This window comes from Pseudoliparis swirei, chromosome 8 (genome assembly GCF_029220125.1).
Source record: "Pseudoliparis swirei isolate HS2019 ecotype Mariana Trench chromosome 8, NWPU_hadal_v1, whole genome shotgun sequence".
NCBI lineage: Eukaryota > Metazoa > Chordata > Actinopteri > Perciformes > Liparidae > Pseudoliparis > Pseudoliparis swirei.
Genome location: NC_079395.1, coordinates 15,309,019 through 15,326,328, shown reverse-complemented (window position 1 = coordinate 15,326,328; position 17,310 = coordinate 15,309,019). Strand labels below are relative to the sequence as shown.

At 43.3% G+C, this 17,310-nt stretch overlaps 3 protein-coding genes across 3 annotated transcripts; all 3 read left to right on the top strand.

The window, feature by feature from the left end:
* Positions 1-339: 339 nt before the first annotated feature.
* mrps14 (mitochondrial ribosomal protein S14) lies at positions 340-3,407 on the top strand. The gene is made up of 3 exons (XM_056421109.1): positions 340-418; positions 2,450-2,614; positions 2,821-3,407. Exons 1-3 carry the CDS (start codon positions 350-352, stop codon positions 3,001-3,003), a joined length of 417 nt encoding a protein of 138 aa, XP_056277084.1. The 5' UTR covers positions 340-349; the 3' UTR covers positions 3,004-3,407.
* A 347-nt stretch (positions 3,408-3,754) lies between these two features.
* cacybp (calcyclin binding protein) lies at positions 3,755-7,399 on the top strand. Its single transcript, XM_056420917.1, has 6 exons — positions 3,755-3,858; positions 4,922-5,132; positions 5,251-5,347; positions 5,437-5,536; positions 5,790-5,884; positions 6,279-7,399. Exons 1-6 carry the CDS (start codon positions 3,841-3,843, stop codon positions 6,457-6,459), a joined length of 702 nt encoding a protein of 233 aa, XP_056276892.1. The 5' UTR covers positions 3,755-3,840; the 3' UTR covers positions 6,460-7,399.
* A 989-nt stretch (positions 7,400-8,388) lies between these two features.
* Positions 8,389-16,695, top strand: plk3 (polo-like kinase 3 (Drosophila)). Its single transcript, XM_056421715.1, has 15 exons — positions 8,389-8,717; positions 9,711-9,818; positions 9,957-10,073; positions 10,313-10,442; positions 10,582-10,669; positions 11,249-11,344; positions 11,464-11,662; positions 11,866-11,995; positions 12,238-12,353; positions 13,235-13,355; positions 13,483-13,566; positions 14,008-14,170; positions 14,307-14,436; positions 14,590-14,700; positions 14,861-16,695. The coding sequence occupies exons 1-15, from the start codon at positions 8,499-8,501 to the stop codon at positions 15,056-15,058; spliced, it is 2,010 nt and encodes a 669-aa protein (XP_056277690.1). The 5' UTR covers positions 8,389-8,498; the 3' UTR covers positions 15,059-16,695.
* The last annotated feature ends 615 nt before the right edge of the window (positions 16,696-17,310 follow it).

Below are 17,310 nucleotides of genomic sequence, written 5' to 3'. Positions count from 1 at the left end.
ACAACTAAATCTAATCATGCAATCAAGTGTCTCAGAATAAAAGTACAATAGTCACACATAGAACCACTGGGTCCTGCAAATAGGTCGTTCGATCTTATACCTATGATTTATTCAAAGAGGATGTCAACCTTCTTGATTATAAATTATTTTAAATGTCAAATTATAATGAAACAAAAAATGATCACATGACTGCAACATTGGTCGGAAAATTTGTTTCCAAGATTGATCCACAAAAACCTGCAGACTTGTTTCCATGCTTCACGTCCCACTCCTGGTCGATAGGGGGCGATAGCTCCCTTGTGACGTCATCCTCCTTCCCGAGGTTCCGTAGAACAAAAAGTCATTCAATATGGCGGCCCGCAGGATTACATGTTTAGGCTTAAATGCCCTTTATTCTACTGCCTGCGCCCCGAAGCAGGTAACTTACTTTTTTGTAACGCTATATGTGGGGGCTTAAATGTTTCCAATGGGACAGAATCCAGGATTTATGAAGATGGAGAAAGCAACGTTTCCAGTGTTGCAGTGGGGTAACGTCACGAGCTCTCTGACATTAGCTTCGTAGCTAAAGCTAACGATAGTTATACTGATGACGAACGCCTTTTTTTATTGTATTACCTAACACATTAGCTATTTATTTGAAAACTGTTATCAAGTGTTTAATGTAGTGATGGTGAGATGAAGCCTCATGAGGCATCGAACCACTTCAGCCGATTGGTTGGAGAAAGTGTTCATTTCTCGAAGCTTCATGTGCTCACGACACCACCTACTGGCCAAGTGTATAATCACAGGCAGCTCTATCTGAACCACATCATGAGATGCATTGAATGTTTGTGTCTGTTATGGTTGTTGGGAATGACTATGAATTACAAAAATGTATGACCAAATCATTTCTGTACATAAATTATCACATATGGGCATAATAAAATATGTTTTTAATGTATTCTGTGTGTGTAATTGTTCCCAAAATGGTAGTATCATATGATACGGCAGGTTGTGTAATAATGTTATTATGTCACTTTAGGAAAATGGCATGGGCTTAAGCAGGCAGAGGACAGTGAACGTGTGTGTGTGTAACTAGGAAGAGGGGACTGAATATGCGTGTGTAACTTGGACAGTGATATACAGGACAAGGGACATTCTATTCATTTTTATTCAGAAATAACAGTTTCTCAACAGTTCCATCTTATCACCTATCCTTCCCTCCTCACTCTCCAAACTATCTCTCTCTCTAAACTCACCAAACTCTCAACCAACAACCCACATGTTGAATGGAGCCTGAGGGGTTTATATTGCTGTCAAACCTCCCGGCAATATCTGAACCACTTCCCGAAGCAGTCACGTGGTACAGCCGGGCAGCGAGGCTTCGGACGTCATCATTTTTGGCTCCTCCCCTAAATGAAGCAAGCCTCGATACGCGCTTCGAGGAAACGCCCCCTCCATTACTCGACACACGCTTCGAAGCGTCGGCACATCTCGTAACAACACTAGTTTAATGTATATACACATAACAAATGAAAGCCTCGTTACCAATGCGCACACGGAGCGATACATATGAAGGCTAAACGAAGTGGGCTTTCCTGTTTCTCTCCTGTTCTAGTATGATCATATATCTTGATAATATAAAACTACAGCACAAGCTCCATGCTGGGAGACTTAACAGTGTCCCCAAAGTAATACACTACATAAACTAATGGCTGTAGAAATTTTTTTTATTATAAAGGAAATCGAGTTTAGTTGACTAAATAGACGACTTTTTATTCCATAATTTCTTAATCCGTCATTGTGGCAGCTATGGGGGTGGGGTGTCTAATTGACCTTGGCTGCTGGATGATTGGCAATCAGCCAGCAGCTGACTGCACCCATAAAAGAGCAGCTAAGAGTGGAAGGGAGGAGAGTGAGCAGAGGCGCCGTCGTGCGGTCTGCTGAGTGAAATAAAGAATGTTACCGAGCCTTGGTCTTGGAGAATCCATGGTGCTTTGGGGGGAAACCCACGGGTGACGGCCATGGAGCTGTTGCAATCATTATGGCTCCATTAATAATGATGAGGTGTGTCGGCACGACAACTTCAAACAAGTCGGAACTGATGCTTTAACAACGAGGAGGAGCGAGTCGTCCTCGAGCAAAGACATTCCTCTTCGACGAACACGACTACGGTATTTGTCGACTCGATTTAATCGACAAATCTGTAGAACTGAATTTTATCCAAGTAGATTTGCACAAAGGCAAATGCATCGCGCTTTAAAATGCAGTGTTTACAAGAAGTGTGCTCATGAGTTTAGGCCCCAAACCCCCATGCTGACCAGTGTGAATTGATACAAATCATCAGCCTTGTGATCACAAGAGCATTTTTGGTTGTGATCCTTTGGTTTTCCTGCAAGTCTGTTAGGCTCCCAATCGTACTATCCCATAATATTAGCAGTGCATAACAACTGCCTAACGCTGTTTGCAGGCCCTGAGGAGCTGCTGGGGAGCGGTGGAGCAGGTGAGAGGTTACTATGTCGACTGGAGGATGCTTCGGGATGTAAAGAGAAGACAGATGGCTTTCGATTATGCTGATGAGAGGTTACGGATCAATGCACTGAGGAAGAACACCATCCTACCCAAAGAGCTTCAGGTACAATGCAATGCTTCTTCTTAAACTGCCACTTTTCTTCAGTGCTTCATAGAACTGAGCAATGATTCAATGTCATGTATTAACTTTAGCCACAATCAAATATTTAGTGATCATGAAAAAACAACATCCAAAGGCGATTAAAAATGATTTAAGAACAAACGGAATAAACACTGAATTCCTAAACAGTTTAAAACGTTTTTTTGCAGGAGATGGCGGATAAAGAAATTGCAGCATTACCGAGGGACAGCTGTCCTGTCAGAATACGCAACAGGTGTGTGATGACGTCCAGACCTCGGGGGGTGAAGCGGAGGTGGCGACTCAGCCGAATTGTCTTCCGTCACTTGGCTGACCACAACCAGATGTCCGGGATTCTGAGGGCAAGGTGGTGATTGGGGATCCATTGAATACTACAGTCGGATTGTATTGTATAAAAAAATAAAAAAAGATAGGTTTGTGCTTATTGTCAGAAGCAGGACATCAGCTTTCAATGCAGACTTGCCTTTTAGTGTCTGGGATCTTTAGAGGTACGTGCTGTGACAAAACAGTTCAACCACTACTTATACTTGCCAATCTGTTCATGTTCAAAGTGAATCTGCCGAATTACTGCAGTATATTTTTGTGTTTTGTCTATGCTGAGGAGATAATGATTTATCATTTCTGAAGATTATTTGCTTTGTTTTCTCTTGGCTCTTCGAAATATGAAAAACAATATTTAAAGAGAGAATTCTAACTCGGAGTAAATGTCCATGTAACGCAATAAATGAATAAATATTGTTGTACATAATTAACCCTTTCCCCTTTCTTGTTTTTTATTTTCTATGCAGTTGATTAAATTCATATTTATCAAATAATACACATTGAATTCTACACTATAGTGTAAACATAATAAAATAGTAGTGTTAAAGAAATGGTGAGTGGCAGCAAAGTTGCAGCCACTCAACTTATGTTACAATGTATAGTGTTACAGGCATAATAATAACTCGTTATGACATGAATTACTGAAAAGAACAATTGGTGATACATTTTTTGGCATTTGGATATGTTATGGATGTCACAACACTTTAGTCCAGTAGGTGGCGGTAAATGCGCTCGTAGGCTGGCTTGAGCACTACCATTAATCAAGACGAAGAAGAAGAATCATATCCGGTGAAAGTACTGCAGCAGACTGGAGTAAAGCTCCACAAACACATTTCTGAACCTCGCGAATATAACTGAAAAAAGACGAAATGGATGTAACCGAACAGGTAAACATGTTTTATTCAGTTTAGAGTATGCCATCAGGACCAAACTAGGGTGTGTATGAACTTATTTAATGTAGCTTAGCCGTATGGCTAGCTAGCTAACTAACGTGATGTGCCATGAGTCTGCTAGGCTAAGCTCAGCGCAATGCTTCGCTTTCTACCGTCACTTACTGAGCAAGCAACTGATAACCAGCGAAGTCTATTATTATCTTTAGTGAAGAAGTACATTTTTAATAACAGATTAACGTTTATTGAGAGCATACTTGCCAAAAATATATTGATGCCTAGTCATGTCTGTTGCTAGCTTGCTAACAGGAAGCTAGCTGTCAATATAGTTAAGTAAACTGAGCTAATGCGAAGCTCATTATTTGTCTCCGGCATCGAGGAGAAAGTGGAATAATTACTGAGAGGCTTGTTTGGAAGAAAGGCTAAACTGAGAGAGCCGAGAGTGCACCAGGGGAACACGCTACAGTCCCAATGCATCTGTATTAGTTAACGCGAGTTAGTTTGAGTTAGCTTGCACTTCTTTCCTTAAGATGCCATCTAAGCTAAGTTCCTTGAGCATCTGCTCCCGTGCTCCGGTACTTCCAGTCCACTGATTTCACAAGGCAACACAAATCACTCTCATTGTCTCAGAGGTGATTTTCTTAATGTCGCTTGAGTTGACAGTTTTACATTCCGAGCTACATCGGTGATTTGCATTGGATATTACTTTGAGAAAGGCAGAAAATAACTAATACTTTGTTTGTCGGACTGGAACAAACATTCTTTGTTTTGCTGATAGTGTCAAACATAATGTGTTATACTCCCTCCGGGCCACCCCAATCCGATCATATATCAACAACAAATATACCGTAAATATTCTAAAAAAAGATAAGTGACATTCAAGCAACACTTTGCCACCTCTGTAAAGTAAATAGTTCGTATTTTTAACTTGAGATGTGTCCTGATGTATTGATCAACTAATGGAGAAATTGTCAAATGTTACACACGATTTAAAACTGTTCTTTTAAATTGTCTTTATTATTGTGCATTTCTCAGTGGACTAATTGTTTGTCCAATACAGATCAACCAGTTGGAGGCAGATTCTTTGGAGCTGGGGTCACTTTTGGAGAAGGCGGAGAGAAAAAGAGTGCAGGATGTGCTCAAGCAGGAGCAGACGAAGGTGGAAAAGGAGCTCGCGGTCAAACGACAACTAAAGGAAAAACAAGCCAGGAGAGAGGCAGACGCATCTGCTACCTCTAAAGCAGCATACACGGTCAAGATCAACAACTATGGTATGGTGACATTTTTTATACTTACTAGTCATTTGTGAGAAAGTAGAACTGTTTAGATGTGTGCAAGAGCTGAAAAGCATTTGAAAACAATGTTCACACTTCTGCCTCTTCTATGCAGCCTGGGATCAGTCGGAAAAATTCGTCAAAATATATCTTACATTGAAGGATGTGCACAAAATTCCATCAGAAAATGTGGAGGTCAACTTTACAGAAAGGTACGGTGATAAATAACACGTATACGTGAATCATGTGCCGCCATCCATACAATGTATTTTATTGTGTTTGCTCATCCTCTCTTTTGCAGGTCTTTTTCTGTGTTGGTAAAGGATCTCGATGGGAAAAACCATCAGATGACAATCCTCAAGCTGTTGTCTCCAATCGATGCAAAAGACAGCTATAAAAAGGTGAACAAAGTTTATTCATAATTTAAAAGAATAGACGGTGTATTTTGATGGAGATGGCACAGGTTGTTGACTGTCGCAAAAAGAAGTACAAGACAAGTTAAGAAAATGAGTTTGAGTAATACACATAAGCCATAACTTTGCATCTTAAATAATTTTCTCGTGCCTTTTTCGTTTGGAGCAGAGATATGGAAAAGGTGATTCTATTGTGTTTTCAAAAGAAAATGATTGTGACCATCTTTCCTCCCATCGACAGATAAAAACAGACATGGTCCTGGTCATGTGCAAGAAGCAGACGACAAAGAAGTGGGACTGTCTAACAACGGTGGAAAAGCAGGCTATAGACAAAGAGTAAGTTCAAATAAAAAAAGGAACATTGATTTATTTTAGTTCAAGTAACTCTCACAAAGCTGTGATTTTAAGTGACGACATGGCCACTGCATGCTTTCACTGAATTCCTTTGTACACTGTGAGAAGTACCACTATTACTACTGATGCCTCGTCGGTAGCCAAGGACCCAATGGCGTGACCAGAAAAAAGACACCACAATGACCATTATTTTCTAACTATTTGTACATCTGCCAGTATTCACATCTGGCCAATTACTTCAACAGCACTCTGAGGCATTGCAGTGCAGTACCATGCCTGTGCGCCAGGTGTCACTGTACTGTATGTAGGATGAGGACGAGTGTCCCATCTATTCGGTTAAAGACATTCAAACTGTTAACCTATTGTCCCTCAACAGTAAACCCAAAGTTGAGGAGAATGCAGCAGACCCAAGCGATGGTCTGATGAACATGCTCAAGAAGATTTACTCCGACGGAGATGACGAGATGAAGAGAACCATCAACAAAGCCTGGTCAGAGTCCCAAGAGAAGAAAGTTCGTGGAGGAGGAGGAGGGGAAGGAGACATGATGGACCTCTGATCTCCACTCGCTTGCGTGTCCTCAGTAGCACATAGTGAGAGCTGCCAGGGATGCATTTGACCTGACTTGAATATGTTACGAGTCAAATATATGAATCATATTTTCACAATCTAGAAATTACAGCTCACGAATACAGTTTTGGGGATTCACTTCGAAACCCAGGATGGCCTAATTTTGTCTTGGCTTTTAAATGTCCCGGAACGTAATGCGGAAAACTTACATTAACTTGGGTGGAAAACGGCTGAACAAACATAAGGGCGGTGTCCAACAAATGGCTCCTGTGACCCAAAGAGAAACGGCATCATCGGTCACTCTGTCATACAGGACCACAATGCAGTTGTCCTGGAGAACGTCTGTTAGTTAGTCATAGTTTAAATCGGACCGGGGTTCATCAAATACGGGAGATGTGCTCTGTAAGGTCTCATCTTAATGTTCCTTCGCAGCTAACCGGAGATGAAGATGTTTCGAGTGTACATTTGTCAAAGTCATGCTCGGATTCATTTTAATGAGGAAAACCACAAGGTCGTTCTGACTGACTTATGGCAGCCTTCTTGTTGTTTGTCATTCCATAAAAAGCTCAAACGATCGCTCCAGAGAGAATTGTGCTCGTACATCAGTCCAGTGTAATAAAGAACGTTCCTACATAGGTCTGTTTGACGTTTAATGTGTTTGACCCTTTCCTGTTGCATATGTGATGCTCTCAAACACTTAGTAATTCCTTCATGTGACTGCTGCATTGTCATTGTGTTGACAGTTTACCACTATATTTACATTATCACTGTTGAAATTGTCTACTTCCCTCCAGCATGGGTGAATACCTAAAATGTATGTTTTACTTATGTTGATTATTTTACCAGGGCTTTTGTTTTAGTCGTACATGTATTGTTGCCCGCCCTCAGGTTGTTCATGATGTTCTCACCAATATATTTCTTGAACCGAGTCTGCTTTGTCTCTCTTTTTCTTCTGGATTTGAGGTCAGAAAAATTAACAACCACTTATGAGTCTTGTCTGGCCCAATATTCATGTTGTCATGTCTTCAAGAGGTGCAATTTGCATACTCATAATGTAGATATGCCCTCGCATGCCTGCCTGCTCACAGAAAAATGTGATACTTTAGTTCGAGACTGACCACCTGGACCTATTTTTCTATAGTAAGATGAGCTATGCTTGACACAAATGTTCCTCTTATTGTTTGTGCTTCAACAGTCAGAGTACAAATGTAGACAGTTGAATAAAGGGAGTGTTTAAACATTTATAAAATAATTTCTGCAGAGCACGGGAATTCGAGCTGCACGTGTTGTCCACCAGGTGGCAGCAGTTATGAGTAGATCGCATGAGTTACTTTTCACTCACAAGCAGGATAAATCTAACCCAAGATTGATTGAAAATACGTATTTTGAGGATTTGGCCAGAATACACAAACTAATTGCTCTGACAGAAGTTTTTCGAAATCACAAGAGTCATCACACCATTTTACGATTTATAATTAATTTGCAATTTGTGGTAAACCGGGAATCATTCACAATCATATTTGTATTGAGCAGATTTCTCTAAAATAATATTGCATTAAGTTATCTCATTGCTCAGTATTAAAGGTAGAACAACTTATTCACGTGGACACAAGCTCCTTTTTAAAATTAAACAGTTTCAGAAGGTTGAGTACACATCTGAATAATCTACAGTATTGTTCAATTGTTAATCAGCTTACAGCTGTTGGCCTCAAATTGAATCGATTAGTTTCATTCATTTTTTTTCTCACATACATTTGTTCTTCTTTCTTTTATTGAGAATGTATCAGAGCAAGTCGTCTGGACTTGCTCCACCCGTGCGCCACCCCGCCCCGCTCCCTGCCCCGTGACGTCACCGCCCGCCTATATAGCCTCCCGAAGCAGAGACACGCCAGATGGATAGAGTTGGTCGAGGCGGACGCATCATTACGCACCACCAGACCGACCACTGAGACAATCCTCTAAAGGGATAAACGCATATACAGAGATATATTTATACACGCCAGCTGTTTCTTTGCGCCACCGCGTTTGATGGATACGGGCTGTTTCACTGCGGCGCAGCGCATTTCGTGCCACGCCATGAATGCGGATTTATTTAAGCCCGCTACTCCGGAGCGCGGACCCCAGCAGTCCGCCGCCCCGGTGAAAACCAGCAGGCATAAAGCCGAACAAGCCAAACCGGAGCTGGCTCAGGTGGTGACGGACTCCAAGACGGGACGATCCTACAGCAAGGGGAAGCTCCTGGGGAAGGTACGGAGCCTGACGTGTTACATGTGCTTTTGTCTCGCTCCTCCGCGGGAGTTGTGTCATCCGAGGCGAGCTGTCTAGAATCCACATTAACGAGCCGCTGCTTCAAGGTCCACACGGTAGCTGGCTGTGATTTATTATTTTATGTTTAAATAACAAAATTAATCATTAGCCATATGTCACGCCTGACACTAATGCGGGGGTATGACCTCGTGGTGGATGTGACCAATGCTGTGCGCGTCATTACTGAATGAATCAGGCTCAAGGTGTGCCCAGCTCCCGGGCACACACATGATTGGAAACACCTTTTTTTTTTAAATTAAATGTTTAAAAAAATGAAAGTCCATTAAGAATTTATTTTCACGAGAATCCTAATTTCTCGGACGACAGTGAAACCAAAGACCCATCCGCCTCCGCTCCCCGGAGCCGCTGTAATGTGTCTGTTCTTTGGTGACGGCGCATGTGTGTGCGCTGTATGAATGGAGGAGCTGTACAACATGTTGCTGAGCATCGGTACGCGGCGGCGGGCTGCCGGCCGAGTTGTAGATATTGTGTTGTATTTTGTTCGTGTTCTTCCTCTGGCTGCCGCAGAGCTGGACTCCACCGGTCTCACGGTTAATGAATGCAGCAGCTCTGTCTGCCTCAACCTGCATGTGTACTCCTGATGGCAATCTAGAAATGTGCATTAAGGAACACGACAATATATGTGTGTATATATATATAGATTTTAGAAGTACACTGTAGGCAACAAACGATGCTCGATTCATCATCCTGATTATGAAACTATGCCCCTGAAGACGCATTTACATCCTGCATCTGTTGTTCCCCCTCTGATTGATTACCGTTGCCTCCTCGCCAACCTTTCATTGGCTAAATCATGTTGATTGCAGTCCAGCTATTGATCAAAGACAAATCAGAAGCACGTTATTTACGACCAATGCTGGTTTCCAACCTGCTGCTTTTTTAAAAACCGATCCCCTCGCTTTGTCCCCTTAGGGTGGCTTCGCTCGATGCTATGAGATGACGGACCTCTCCAGCAACAAAATGTATGCCGTTAAGGTGATTCCCCAGAGTCGAGTGTCCAAACCCCACCAACGGGACAAGGTACGTGACCGGGCTTGTTTACGTCTGGCAGAGAGCCCCCCCCCCCTCCTCTCCCTGCACAACCTGAATTCTCCATCTAGAATTGTGTCGGCTGTTGAAATATGCACACAAAACTGACTGACTGTCAAATCTGAACAGATCACCAACGAGATCGAGCTCCACAAAACCCTGTCGCACAAGCATGTGGTGAAATTCTCCCATCACTTCGAAGACCAGGAAAACATCTACATCTTCCTCGAGCTCTGCAGTCGGAAGGTGAGACTTGAGGACAACAATCTGCACTGTGTGTGTGTTCTTACGCAGCGTTCTATAGACTCTACAGTTTTTTTTATATTACTCGAGATGAACTAGAAGGCTAATTACTATTGAGTCTCAGGCACCAATCTGGATTACAGCAGCGTCTACAGTCTAGTCTACTGCGTGTGTGTGTGACAGTGTTGTTCGGTCCCACTGATGGACGCCGGGGTTAACGGCTCATTGCTCTGTCCCCGCAGTCCCTGGCGCACATTTGGAAGGCGCGACACACACTCACGGAGCCAGAAGTGCGATATTACCTGCGACAGATCATATCCGGCCTCAAGTACATCCACAGCAGAGGGATCCTGCACCGAGACCTCAAGCTGGGTATGCGTGTGCAGCATATGACCGAAACGTGGCTCTCACGACAAGCATCCCAGGAATCTGCCCTGACTGCTGGGCAGGCGTGTGTTATCTGCGGAATGCTGACTGACCAAATGTTTTTGTCTTTTTTTTTCTTTTTCAGGCAACTTCTTTGTCAACGAGAACATGGAGCTGCGGCTGGGAGACTTCGGCCTCGCCGCCAAGCTGGAGACGGTCGAGCTGAGGAAAAAGTATGCATTTAAAATACATCGAAGAGGGTTGGAAGAGGGATGCATTCGGGGTCATTTATACCCACGGTTGAGTTTTGAAAAAGCTTGGCTGCTCCATTGGCTCCTAAACATGACCTCCAATAACCTGAGCATCGCGGCCCAAGCCGTCTTCGAGGCTCACGCATTGCTCTAGGCCAGGGATTCCCAAAGTGTGGTGCCGCCCCCCCCCCGTCAACAACTCTTGCATTCTGTTGCGTTTTTTTTTTTACGGTGTGGGGGATTGGGGGTGCGTGAACCCGGTCGGGATGTAGAAGGGGGTGCGTGGTCTAAAAAGTTTGGGAACCCCTGCTCTAGGCAATTACGTCAGTTATCGAGCACATTCCCCTGACCACAACTTTCCCCTCGCTAAGTCCCCAACCAAACCGGTTTCCAGGTGGCAGTTGAATGTGGCGCTTGGAGCCGAGTTTCAAGACCAGTTTGACGCCTTCCAATGAATGCTGCACAGAGGACAAAACAAATACCTCAACCACGACTTCCTTGTCTGCGCGGAGCAGACGGTACTTTGAAAGCATTAATTATGTCCTGTACTTGTTTTTGCAGAACAATCTGCGGGACTCCCAACTATTTGGCCCCCGAGGTGCTCAACAGACAGGGCCACGGCACAGAGTCGGACGTTTGGTCCCTCGGATGTGTCATGTGAGTGGTTTTTTTTCCTCGGCCGTGGTACCAAACCACTATATTAGTATTTTTGTTGTTGGCCTGAACCGTTTTCTATCTCGCGTTGACCAATGGCTGCCTTGCTGTGTCGCGTTCAGGTACACGCTGATGTGCGGCAACCCTCCCTTTGAGACTCTGGACCTGAAGGAGACCTACAAGTGTATAAAGGATGTTCGGTACAACTTGCCGTCCTCGCTCTCCCCCGCCGCACAGAAACTCATCTCCAGCATTCTGCAGAAAAACCCCAGCGACAGACTTGCACTGGATCAAATCCTCAACCACGAATTCTTCACTAAAGTGAGCAAAAAGTTGTGATTTAGTCAATTTAAAGAAGCCATGTGATGGGATTTGACTCTGGCCCATTTATGGACACATTTGCTAAAGAGCATTATTACTTTTTTTTGGTGCTTGAAACTAAAATCTCATGTTGCCGCTTGATGTAGCATCATCACGTTGTCCTCCTTGCATCATCCTCTCTGTTTTTCTTCTTCTTCTTTCAGGGTTTCACTCCTGATAAGCTTCCGCCCAGCAGCTGTGTGATGGTGCCAGAGCTCCACCCGCCCAGCCCTGCCAAGAAATTCTTCACTAAAATGGCCAAGAGCTTCTTTAGCAAGAAGAAGGCGGCTAAAGGTAAAGTAGCACAGCAGTCAAGTGACACAATAGAAGACGAGCATCTCTACATATTTGTCCCGTCCCAAATGAAACTAAGCAACGCCTTTCACCTCGGCATTCTGGTTTTGTCTTCCGAGATCTGATGTTTTGAACTGAAGAACCGGATCGCTCGTTTCAGCGGCGCATGCCAAAGAAGTGCCGTCGGCTTTGTAAAACGACTTATTTGTGACTAAAATTCAAAAACAATCTTGTCTTTGCAGTGGAGAAGATCCCATTCGAGGAAAAAGATGACACGGACATTTCCAAGCTGGTGTCTGGCATCGTTAAATGTTCCATCAACAGGCAGATCAGCTCCAAGACGGTGGGACCCAACGAGGTGCGTAGTTCATCTGTTTTCTTCTGTGTCCTGCGTCTGCCTCGATTACTTTAAACAAGTAGTTTAGGATCAGGTGCTAATAAAGTCCCATACGTAATACAGAAGTACAGATAATGGCCTTCTGTGCTCTATGTAAGCTGAACATATTTTCATTTTAGAGTTTCCCCCTCCGAATAGCATTGCAAAGACCAGCTTAGACTGCCATATTATTTGAACAATGAATTCTGCTTTTGATTATAAAGGTATAAAGAAAGACTGGCCGTGCAGCGTCTTCAAAAACGTAAACTGCATTTTTGGCTTATCCATCCTTCAACTTTCTTCTCCGACATTTAATTAATCCTTCTGTCTTGTATTCATTTTAAAATGACTCACCAGAGCTCAACTAAATGCCACAACAGCAGGAAGCAAAGTTGGACAATCCCTAATCAGACCGGTGTAGCTGCTTTTTATTAAGCTAAATGGGAAATGCATTGACGATGGGCCCGTGCTGAGGAACCGGCTCGGTCACGGAGCACATGCTGATTTAAAGTCGTCAAAAGAACCTAACTCTACATGCTAGCAAATGCATCGCCACAATATTACTTTAAATGAACTTAACATGACATTAGAAATTACACGTCAAACCTGCTGCATTTTTTTACTGACTAGTTCCGCCAGTGAAGCAACAACAGGAAAAGCTGTAGCAGAATATAGGATGTTCTGACTGAAATGGGTCTAACATATTTATTATTAGACTCACAAGTGTGCATCCACTAATTGGACGTGTCTCATGTGGCTTTGCTTAACTCTGCTGTTACCTTTTTTTTAAATTTTATATATATAACTTGTTTCCCCTGTCATGAAATTAACAATATAAATGTCTTTATTTTGTTGCTGCTCAGGAGCCCGCTCCCCTCGGACCGCTGGTCGGCTCCGTGCCGCTGGAACCGACTCCCGCTGAGGAGGAATCGAGGAAGTCAATGTCTCGTTCCTTCAAGGCGACCACGGCCAGCAGCACAGAACGTAGGCCCCCCCCCCCCCATGCGTTTCTTTAAATGCATGTTCTGTATATACATTTCATTGCCTATTAATTCCTTTAGTTTAATACTACTCTACGTTTTTAAGAGTTCCATTTCTCGTTTCCCTGCAGCATGCGAGGACGTCCTGACGCCTGCAGCTGTGTCTGCATCTGCCTTGAAAGTTCTCAACGGCTGCCTGGCAACCATGCCTGCAGGTAGGCCTTTTGCCCGCAAAGCATAATAATCTTGTGTTTGGCAAATCAGCTCGATGTGTGTAACCACAAGACGATAAATGGAAATGCTGAGTCGCAGCTTCAAATCTTGCGTCTGAGCTACAGAGCCACGAAACGGTACGCCAAAGAAATGCTGCGTCCTCCAACCTGAACTGTCTCACGCCTTAACTTTCACATGACGCAGGTCATTCAACTTTAATCCAGATCTTTCTCTGAGCCTCGGCCATTTCCTCACATCCTCTGAATATCTGCTGACTCATATCGCCCAGAGCACCTTTTTAAGCTCATAGCTTTAGCACTGTAAAATGCTGACTTGTAGACTTTGGAAAAATAAACCTAACTTTTTGTCCTCCTTTGGATAGATATCAGTATACGGGGAAATTGTTCCATAGTCCCTAAAATATATTGTCTTTCTCTCTCCAGCCACTAGAAACCCGCCCTGTTTGTCCAGGCCCCAGTCCTTCCTGTGGGTCACTAAATGGGTCGACTACTCAAACAAATATGGTTTCGGCTACCAGCTCTCGAACCAAAGCATCGGTGTGCTCTTCAACGAGGGAACCCGTCTCAGTCTTTGTGACCAACGCAAGTAAGTACCTTTAAAAAAAAAAAAATTAAACATAAACCTTGGCTCGAGACTCAGTCTTTGCTGGCCATCCTGAATTTAAATCCAAAATATCTCATCTCCACTCAAACCGTATAATTCGTTCCCTCCCCATCACCAGGACGGTCCACTACTGCTTTCCCAACAACAAACACTTCACATTCCCTGCCAACGCTCTACCTGAGCAGCTTCACGGCCAGAAACAAATTGTGGATCTCATGGCGAACTACATGGAGCAAAACCTTATGGAGGTATGGGAGAGTTGGCTTTCAAGCGTCAAGACTGCAGCCATTATTTATTGCTTAATCTGATACTAAATGTCCATGCTGAGAGGAAGAAAAAAAAAAACCTTTTAAATTGTCCAAGCCCTCTGAGATCTAAACCAAATCTGTTCTTTCCTTCAGGGAGGAGATCTGCACTGTGAGGATCAGGTCTCGGGTTGTCCTCCCCTGCTGCTCCAGTGGGTGAAGACGGACCATGCTCTTGTCATGCTCTTCAACAATGGCACATTACAGGTTAGAAAAAGCCCATTCATGCTTATCCTAGATGATTTAAAATGCAACAATAAATCAAGTAACGCAGCCCTGTAAACAAGTTACGGGAAAAGCCATTTACCCATTTTGGATTGTGGACCTCGTCTCCTGACATGCAGTCCGTGTGTCTACCCCCTTCCAGGTCAACTTCTACGCAGACCACACCAAGATCATCCTGTGCAAGTCGTCCGACGACTCCTATCTGCTCACCTACATCAGCCGCGAGCGCGTCTCGTGCACCTACCTGCTCAGCATGCTGAACGAGATGGGCTGCACCTCGGAGCTGAGGCACCGACTGCGATACGTGGTCCAGCTGCTCCAACACCACGCCGACGCCTGAGGGCTCGGTGCAGAAGCCTTCGAGGCAGCCCGGCTGGTTGATGACATTTCTCAAGGCAGCGCCGAGCCGACGCCTGTTCAGTTGACGGATGGAAGGCTGCTCGCGGGAGTCGAACAAATATTCGTTTCTGAACTGGTACAGATGGGTTTTTTTTTTTTTCTCCAGATTGATTGACCTTGATAAACATCAAGCAGTCAGGAAGTTCTGCCTCGAGGTTTTGTGTCTGTCCAGCTTATGCCTCAAAGGTATCATCCACCCGGAAGGTATTGATACCTAATAATAATATAAGACTCCTACCTGACATGATGGATCTCTCCCAGGCAGATGCCGAAATGAACTCTTCAATTACCTTCCCTCACTCTCAGAACCGCTGCTTCATTTCAGCTTCCCCCGATAGCCGATAATCCAGGCATGGTTTCTCAAAGGTATCTAAACACTAACATTGTCTTATTTACTTGCAACAGAACAAGGATAAACTTGGAGCTGGAATAGATTTTAGGCTCTTGTTTTCCAAAAGTGTTTTGGCAGCAAGGTCACTTACAAAGTTCTTTCATTGGAACTGATCTTCCAGCAGAGTTGCTTTGGGAGAGCTGTGGTTTGATTGGAGAAGGAGATCCTTCCTACCCTCGGTTAGTTTCCGGCCTGTTTGGACAATGGCGCACCATTTTTTTGTAATACAGATTTGAGGCAACTCAAGGATCACACTTTGACCTTGACCTTGCATGCACAAATGACATTCCTGGCCTTATTTTGATGATGGTGATGCTAAGGCCTCTTCTGATCCAACATCACTTTGTCTGTCTGTTGTTAAACACATGTCACTGTGGTACACGACATACTGAAGGGGCTATGGGAGCAACACTTTTGCACTTTTTTTGTTCTAAATTAATCTGGAAAGTGAAACATTTTACTACCACATGTTATATTTTATTCATTTTTAACTAGATTCCAAAAGGCATTTTTTTCTTGTTGGTTTTTAACAATGATTCAGTTTTAAATTCACGATACAGTAGTTGTGTGTGTGTGTGCGCCACACGTGCTGGTCAACCAAACTGTTGGTTGGAAAATGAGGGGATGGGGGAGGGGGTAAAAGTGCCTTGCTGAGGGATGTCTGTAGAGTGCAATAACGACCCTGTGTGAATGTCGAGCTGGATACAAGCGAGATGGGTTTTACAGGTGGGATCTACTTTAGTACTTTAAACAAGGTTTTGCAGTAAGTCCATTAGCACTACACTCACTACCTGGTATAAGCTTTTAGAACAACTGGCATCAGTGTATATATCCCAGTAATATCTACAAAGGACAAAAGAAAACGTTTTACTGTAATCCCTATCTGTTTACATTGCTTTCTTGACCTAGAGTTGTATCCTAAAAACTGTGATCTGGAATGCAAGTATTACGTACATGTGTTTTTCAAAAAACCCAACATTGTGAACGCCATCTGCCAAATCAGAAGAGTCTTTATTTTTTGGCACATAATGTCCTGTTTATTTATTTTTTTATTTATACGTGTTTTTTATTTATTGTTTAAATGTTACGGTCTTGACACAAGAAAATGTTCAATTCCGATCACCTTTTGTATGCAACCTATTTGGGGGGGGGGAAATGGGACAAGAATAAAGTTTATTGAAAATGAATGAATTTTGCACGTGTTGCTCAGAAACATTCCAGCAAACTTTTTCATTTCTCTAGATATTAGGAATTTAAATTTCTTTCTAAATTAGCACCATAACATATTGGTAACTAGAATGGGCACTCGGTAGAGCGCATACCTTCGCATATCACAAGATTGGGCATTGAATTATGAACATTTTGGCATTAGTTGCATGCCAATTGGACAAAAATGTATCGTGCTATGGTAAAAAAAAAAAAATTGACCTTTCCATGACCTTGACCTTTGACCCGATTGATCCCACAATCTAATCAACTGGTCCCCGGATAATAAACAATCATCCCACCAAATTCCATGTGATTCAAGAAGATTTGACCTGATCATGACCTTTGACCCGATCGATCCCACAATCTAATCAACTGGTCCCCGGATAATAAACAATCATCCCACCAAATTGCATGCGATTCGGTTCAATACTTTTTGAGTTTTGCGAATAACACGCATACAAATAAATACACGGCGATCAAAACATAACCTTCCGGCATTTTCAATGCGAAGGTAATTATGATCGCTACCACTTGGTGCCTAATCTCTGGGGGGTAAAAAATATCAGTCTGCGACTAGAGTATCTCGTATACCA